The sequence below is a fragment of the Pteropus alecto genome, unplaced genomic scaffold (genome assembly GCF_000325575.1).
Source record: "Pteropus alecto unplaced genomic scaffold, ASM32557v1 scaffold59, whole genome shotgun sequence".
Classification (NCBI taxonomy): Eukaryota; Metazoa; Chordata; class Mammalia; order Chiroptera; family Pteropodidae; genus Pteropus; species Pteropus alecto.
Genome location: NW_006443292.1, coordinates 4,994,105 through 5,001,819, shown reverse-complemented (window position 1 = coordinate 5,001,819; position 7,715 = coordinate 4,994,105). Strand labels below are relative to the sequence as shown.

At 50.6% G+C, this 7,715-nt stretch overlaps 1 protein-coding gene and 1 pseudogene across 1 annotated transcript in view; one reads left to right on the top strand and one right to left on the bottom strand.

Moving 5' to 3' along the window:
• The window catches only part of CHSY1 (chondroitin sulfate synthase 1), a 57,430-nt gene that overhangs the window by 2,193 nt on the left and 47,522 nt on the right, over positions 1 to 7,715 (top strand). The window contains 1 exon segment of the mRNA XM_025041237.1: positions 3 to 115. Coding sequence (XP_024897005.1) covers positions 3 to 115 — 113 coding nt within the window.
• LOC112472816 lies at positions 2,872 to 2,990 on the bottom strand (annotated as a pseudogene).

Sequence of the window (7,715 nt, the reverse complement as noted above, 5' to 3'; positions counted from 1 at the left end):
AGCTCTGGCCGCAGGGCCCGGCCCCGGACGGCGGCCCGCGCGACAGGAACTTTCTCTTCGTGGGAGTGATGACCGCGCAGAAATACCTGCAGACCCGCGCCGTGGCCGTCTACAGGTGAGCGGCTGGCCCCCGGGCACCTCGTCCTCCATCTTCCACCGGGCATCCGGGGCGGCGGCCCTGCAGATGATGCTCCCCGCGGCTCGTGCCTTTGCCCGCTTCTCAGAACCTGGGTTCCCGGGGTGGCCCTCGGGCGATGCCAGGCCTTGGCAGCAGAGGTCAGGCAGGACGGGAAACGCGGCCCTCAAGAGCATGGGCTTTGGGGTCAAGGCGGACCCGAGTGGCCCCTCTGGGTGTGGTCCTCTCCCCGACTCTGCCTATGTCTGTGACATGGGCCGGACTGAATGGATCTCCGTCCCAAGGTTGTTGGAAAAACTCAACACAATCCCTGTGCCCCTGGCAGCAGTGCTGGTCGATTGATTATTCGATCCTCTGAAATCTGCATCTTTGTCTTTGCAGAACTAGAGCCCGTGGAAATTAACCCGGATAGTCCCCTAGTATACGTGTAGGTTTCACTGGTGGTGGCACTAATGTAAAGGAAGGGGGGTGCCCGCTCCACACGGACCACACCGGTCCGTTCAGTACATGGAAAGAAACCTCGGGGGAAGCAGTGCCTGGCCCAAGGGTGGATTTGGTGCTAATTAGCCCCGTTTAGTGATGTTATCCGCTGTCTGGGCTCTCGTTGGCCACACGACTCACGAAAGTGGCTGGAATCATGTTCAGGATTAGCAGAGGGATTAGCCAAAGTCGTCTTTAGAAGAGAGATGATTTGGGAATGGCAGATTGTGTTGGAGTGAATTCGAGGTACAGGAGGGGATTCGACGAAGGGATGTATCAGAAACCATATCCGTGTGAAGTACAGACATGCTGGCGGTGTGGGTAAGATTTCCGATTCATCCCGCCGAGAGGTCCCCACAGGAAGGAACTTTCCGAGCGAGGCCAAGCTGGTTGCTGCTGGTTCTTAACTTATAACCAGCACCTTTATAGCTTCAGCTTTTGAGTCTAGCCCCGGTCTGGGTTTTCGGGCATTAGTGGTCATGACGGGAAAAGCCTGTGTGGATCCCCGTTCCTCTAAGGGAGGAGGTAGAGGATCGCAAAAGGAGATGGACGCGAGGAAGGTCTGCCCTTTGGGTGCCTTGATGCCCATTCCCACATGTCGTCATTAGGACGGTGGCCCAATGCAGACCTCGGTTCCATCAGCAAGGGGCCTGAGTGACTGAAAAGCTTAGGATGCGGCCAGTGTGAATTTAAACTAAGATCGCGGTATGGATAGGAGCCTGCAGATCAAGATCTCTCAGATCTCCTGTGAATTCTTGGGATTTTGTGTTAATTGTGCTTTTTGACAAGAAATACCTATGTCAGAAGTGGAGGATGAGCTGTATAAATTGTTTCCAGCACGGTTTTAAAAGTAAATCCTCATGACTGCGATGTGATAACAAGCCCCAAGAAGTCACAGCTTTGGGGACAATTACCAAAGCAGTTTTTCAGATCGTAGGTGGCGCGACTCCTTGCCGCCCCCCCCCCCCGCCCGCAAACAAATACATTGTTTTTCATGGATACAAAGTCAGTAAGTAAAACGTGTCATACCTGCAGTACTCTCAAAATGTTACACACCCTGGCCCTACTGCTTGATCTTGGAGACGATCTTATCCCAGAGGCCATGCCTGACCTCTTGGCCTTCTTTCCAAATCTCCTGTCTCATCTGGTTTTGGATGATTTGATCTCATTGTTTTCTTTTAGGCAATTTGGGCAAAGTAGAAAAACAATGTGCCCTCTCCCCGGGTTCTTGCGTCTTTGTGACAGTTCTGCCTTCCCGATAAAGGGAAACCCTTCCGGGGGAAACAGTGTATCCTCCCCAGTCTGGCTGTCAGCTCTCCCTCAGCTCTCTGATCTTAAGAAGTTACACTTCCTCTAAGCTGGGGGAGGAGGGGGGGCACCTACCCTTCCTGTTAAGGTTCTCGGGGGAGGAGGGGGGGCATCTACCCTTCCTGTTAAGGTCCTCGCTTCTCAGCTGTCAGCGCCCCACATAGACACCTTGCAGGAGATGATGGCACAAGACCATTTTAGCCTTAAGGAACTTTGGGGGCAGGGCCGAACTGGGGTGGAGGTTATATGTTGTAACTTATGATTATGGCTTTGCTGTGCTTTGCAGCTCGGGCCAGAAGCCCACACTCAGCTCTTTAATTGGAAATTTTATGCACAGTTTGGAATAAAAGTCGGCTCGAATCTTCTAGCATAAGCTAGGACTTCTGGTTCGGCACTGGTCGTGTTCAGTTTTATGGTTCCCTTGAAAGGCAAATTCATTCTTTACCTTAAGAAAAATTCGAGTGTTTTTCTGCTTTTATTTTTTAAAGCAAAATTATCGTTTGGCTTGTGGGTCGAAGGAGATGCCAACATTTTGGTCAGATGGCTCCACGGCATGCTTTTGTGTCAGGGTGTCGAAAGTGTCAGAATTTAGGTCGAGGGACTGGTAACTGAGGTCTGGAAAGGAGCTTCAAAATAAGCCCTTAAAAATTCAAGAAGATAAAACTCCCGTCTGCACCAGAGTCTGCATTTAATGACGGGCCAGCCCCATCACGACAGACTCAACTTTCCAGACCTGCCATATGCTTGAAGTGGGAAGAGGGGCCACCAAGAGATGTTAGCAGTGCAGTGACAGTCGATAACAGCCAAGAGAGATTTTGTTTATTTACTTTTTGAACTTTTTAAAATTTTTATTTTATTTTTATTTTTTAGGCGAGGCAACCCCCTCAGTTGACCTTACAGATCGCAAGGACCTTGTCAGCTTACAATCTCTTATTTTTTAATTTTTACGCCTATAGCACCTGGTCTTCCTGGGTGGTCTCCCATCCAAGTACTAACCAGGCCCGACCCTGCTTAGCTTCTGCGATCAGAAGAGGTCGGGCTTGTTCAGGGCGGCTTGGCCGTAGACTGAGAGATTTTAAAAAGCAAGCAAAACAAAACTCAAGAGTGTAGCCGATCAGGAACCGGCCAGGGCCGACTCCTTTGGGAGGCCCTGAGCAGACGACATAGTTATTCATTTCGTAGGAGTGATCCTGAACCATCAGCATGTCTGGATCCACACACTTAAGAGTTGTGCCTTCATTCCACAAATAAGTGGATGGCTCCTCCGAATCCAGACTCTTTTTCTTTTTGAGTGTTGGGGACACATAGTGAAGATGGTTGTTGTCAAGGAGCTGTTCTAGTGGGAGGGACAGACACTAAAAAGAGGGTTTCCGCCAGCGACGGGTGCTGTGGAGAAAACAGAACCGAGCACGGGCAGGGTGTCGTGGCGTCATCTGTTAGGCGGCGGGGGAAGTGGTTGGGGAGGCCTCAGAGCCCTGGCGTTTGGGTTGAGATCTGATAACGAGGTGGCGGACGTGTGACTGTGGCAGAGGGAAGCGTTGGTAAATTACAAGGCAGGGACCACCAGCTTGGAAAGGAATCCAGAAAGAGAGAGGATGAGGCCTGATAGTGTGTGCATTTCTGGGATTTTATTGCCAGTGAATTAGAAAGCCTTCGGAGGGTTTAGGCAGGAAAGGGAGGTGATTGCATTATGTTCCCCAAAGTTCATTCTGCCCGGTGTGTGGAGAGTGGGCTGCAGGGAAGCAGGGACATGTTGGGAGGCGGTCCAGGTGGCGATGAGGGTGTCTGGGGCTGGTGCGGTGGCCATGGAGTTGGGGAGAAGCGGTGGTTCCTGGGTAGATGCTGCAGCCAGAGTTAAGATGTGCAGACGGAATGCTTGTGAGCGGTGAGCAAAGAGGAATCAGCGGTGACTTCTAGGATTTTGCCCCGAGAGACAGAGCGGGTGGGCGGCCGCGTCCTTAGTTGCGACGGGGAAGGCTGGAGGAATAGATTCGGGGGAAGGAGGTGAGTCAGCAGAGTCTGGTTTTGCACAGGAAAAGGTTTCAGAAAGCTTTTCGACGCACAGGTGGGTGTATCCTTAGCTTCGTAAGTGTCACGAGTTTAAAAAGAATAGAGAAAAGATTGATATCAGAAGTGACTGCAGGGTGCGAGCTCCAGAGCTTTCTCAAATGACGGTTCCCTGAAGGTTCTGGGTGGCTGGGGTTCTACAGATAAACGTACAAAATAATTTGTTTTGATGCGTCTGCAGAATATTTGCATTCTACATAATTTCCCTTTAAAATGGTACCCCCATAGTCATTTATTATGCTGGGTAGTGACAGATCATCAGATTCCTTTACTTGCGTGCAATTCATATTTTTTTCATATTTTTCTTTTTTTCTTAGTTATGTTGTTTGAGATACGGAAGTTAAATCTCCATGTGGTTCAGTTTTTTCGTTTGTTTGTTTTTTCTGCTCTGAAGAGATTTTTAAAAGGAAAAAATTTTTCTAATTCCACAAGGGGTAGAAATCATCTCAACTTCATTTCCCCCCCAGCTAGTACATCGTCTTGGCACCATCCGTCCAATGACTTCTCGTTTCCCTACCAATTCAAAATGCCATCTTCATCACACTCAGAATTCCCAGGTCTGTTCTGGGAATTCTTCCGATTTTGTTCCCTGGAGCCCTGCGTCCTCATGCCAGCACCGCCCGTCTCAGTTGCTGGAGGCCGAATAATATTTTAATATCCGGTAGACAAGTGCCCCTTTGTAACCCTCTGTTTTGAGCATTTCTTGGCTGCACTTCACCTGTTCTCGCTCGGAGAGTTCCGATGCTATTTAGATTTTTTTAAAAAAGAAAAAGTAACGGTTCGATCAAAAGCGTACATGCTTAACTTTTTAGTCCATTTTTACGCCCAGGACACTGAGCTAATCCAACCCCTTTGATTTGGCTTGATTCTGAACCCGCCCTGGGCTGAAGATGCGGAACCATTTTGTTCTTTCTTTACTATCTCGGAAGAAACAGGTGGACGGTCGCCTTCTTTGCCCCAGCAGTGGTGAAGGGCACCGTTCACGTTAGCATCAGTCTGGAGGAAGTCGGGGGTTGAAGTTGGTGGGAACCGCGTTGCAGGATGTCGTTGGGCCTGTCACGCCCTCCGCCTAACGGTTCCCTCACCATCTCAGAGCTCCTTTCCTGTTTCCTGAACTCGGTAAATCATATTTACCTCGAAACAGTTTCTAGCAACCAACACTTGCTTTCTCAGACGGAGTTCAGTTTTGCGAAACGTCACCGAAAGCCTTTACAATCCAAGCAGTCAACCTGTGGGACTCAACCCGTTTCATCTTATGAATTAATCTGCGTAAGAAGTGAAAAATGTCCTGAAAATGAGTTTCGTTTTCTGCGTCATGGTTTCGGATCTTGACGCCCCCAGGCAGACTGTCCCCAGGAAGGACGGCTGCGGTCGTCAGTGGGAGCACACGTGATGCTGTTTTCGTTGCCCTGGCAGATTTACTTTTCCCTGCGCATCACTTAGGCTGCCGTTTATTGAAAATAGACGAATGATCGTATCCCTGCGGAGTCCGTCATCCTGGGAAGGAGACGATGGTAGATAGCGTTGGACGTAAAGGGCTCACAGGGCTAATTGCCGTGGGGGCACCGGAGAAAGGTGGGCACAGTGTCCGAAGGGGCCAAGACAGGCCCTGCCCACACTCCTGACCCTCTCCACTCTGTCCTGAAGGATGAGTAGGAGTTTTTGCGGCAGAAACAACAGATTCCCAGAAACATGGCGTAGCAGGAAGGAATGAAGGAGTGACGAGAAGGGATTTCTCTAGAAACATTTCCATGGAATTTCAAGTGTCCGTAGGGTCCTGCATTAGTAGCTATGGACCGTGGTGGGTTTCACTGATTCATCCATTCTGTGATTACTTCTCTAAAAAACGGTGTGGCCGAAATACTGAAATAGATTCGGGTAAAAGTAGGTTATAAAAGTGTGTGCCCATCCCCTTTATAAACTTTGCGTCTGTGCGGCCGAGTGATTCTTCCTATCTTCCTTGGCACTTTATTTTTGAGTTTTTTTTACAGTGAGCAGCTATTTCATAAGGAAGCTACAGTTTAAAAAAAAAATAAAGAGCGATGACAGGTCATGGGAGGAAACGCGAGCGCAGTTTTGTGTTAAATCGTTGGTAACAGCCGGGCGCCGATGGCACGCTGGCCCTTGGCTGCCTGGGGCTCCATCTGGGGTCATTCTTGGCTCAGTCAGTGACAGTTAATCCTGTCCGGAAATGTAGGGGTAAACATGTTTAATGGGTTACTGTAACTATATTTTCCTAGGTTACCGTATGTCACACTTCGAGGTGACACTTGGGAGAATCAGGTGATGACATACTTAATAGGAGGGTCCCAGCTTCCATAAACGGAGCCTCCGGTCCCAGCTTCCATAAACGGAGCCTCCGGTCCCAGCTTCCATAAACGGAGCCTCCAGGTGTCAGTCTTTCTGGCTTCTGGTTCTCGATGGAATTGGGGGGATAAAGGAACTTAGTTACGATTTAAAAGTCGTGAAGCTGACTTTCTCCTTCCTCAGTGTAATTCAGTGTCATTTCCGAAGTGTTCGTCGCTACAGTATTTGCTCTGTAGGTGAGTCCCTCTATTTGTGGATGATTAGAAACAAGCCGTAGTCCGCTCCGATTTAATGGCAGCTCTGGGCTTGCAAACCGCAAACCTGAGCGTTATGAAAATGTAGCTATGAATGCCTCGAAGCGAGTGTTTTCTAAGTCGAACCCAGGTGCAGAGACCGATTTCCTGTTAAACTTTCCTCTCTGTTTCCAACCTGCCGCCAGGCAGGATTTCGAGTCGCACAGGGACCCAGACACAGGACGAGGGTGTCAGAAACGAGCCCCCCACAGTCTCCTGGCCTGCAGTTCAGTCCAGCCCAGACTCTGAGGAGGGGTCCGTGCCGAGCAGGCCTCAGCAGGTGGCCCCAGAGCGCGTGGACGTGGCCGTGGTGGGTGTGGGCAGCTCGCGGACCTGCGGTGACAGTTTTCTCAGCCTCATCAGCGGAGGAGGGACTGCGCAGGAGGTGTGGGTGGCACGGGACAGAGGAGAGGCTTCAGGCAGGCCCCACCCGCGTTCTGGCTTCGACGTTTATTAGCTTTCTCATGCGGGACAAACTGCTTACTGGCCCTGAGCCTCAGTCTCCCGTCTGTGAAATGCGGGTGGGACACCTCACAGACCTCGCAGAGTCGCCCTAAGGCTGTCGTCTCCTGCCCTTGGTGCCGCGCCGGCCCCTGGGATCTGCTCAGTCGGGGGGCGGGGGCTGCCTGAGAAGCCGAAGGTGGGGTCGCAGAGGGGTCGGCCAAGGCCAAGACGAGTCCAGGGTGGTTTTATTATTTGCATCAGACGATGCCGGTTTATTAAATTTTTGCTTAGAATTAGATTTGAAAGTAAATTTTGTTCGTGCACGATTGAGAATTAGTTGCACGTCTGCGCTTTGAAATGTACAGCGGCAAAATACAAACCGTATGAGGTCGCTCCCCGACGCCCGGAGCTTTGGGAGCGTGTCATGAGATCAGAACTTGCCATCTGTCATCACACTCCGATTTTAATCCTCGCCTTTCAGAGAAGGTGCGTTTGCGGTCACTGTTGCCGAGGGCGCGCTTTGTTCGCCGTGAACCTGGGCGCAGGGCGGTGCTGTCACCCGCATTCCTTGGACCTGCCTCTTGGGATGCTGCCCGGGCCGTTGTCGAGGTGGGAAGCCGTAATCTACCGCCCACAGCTTTATTGAGGGAAAAAAGTCTCTTTAGGGCCTGCTTTCATCT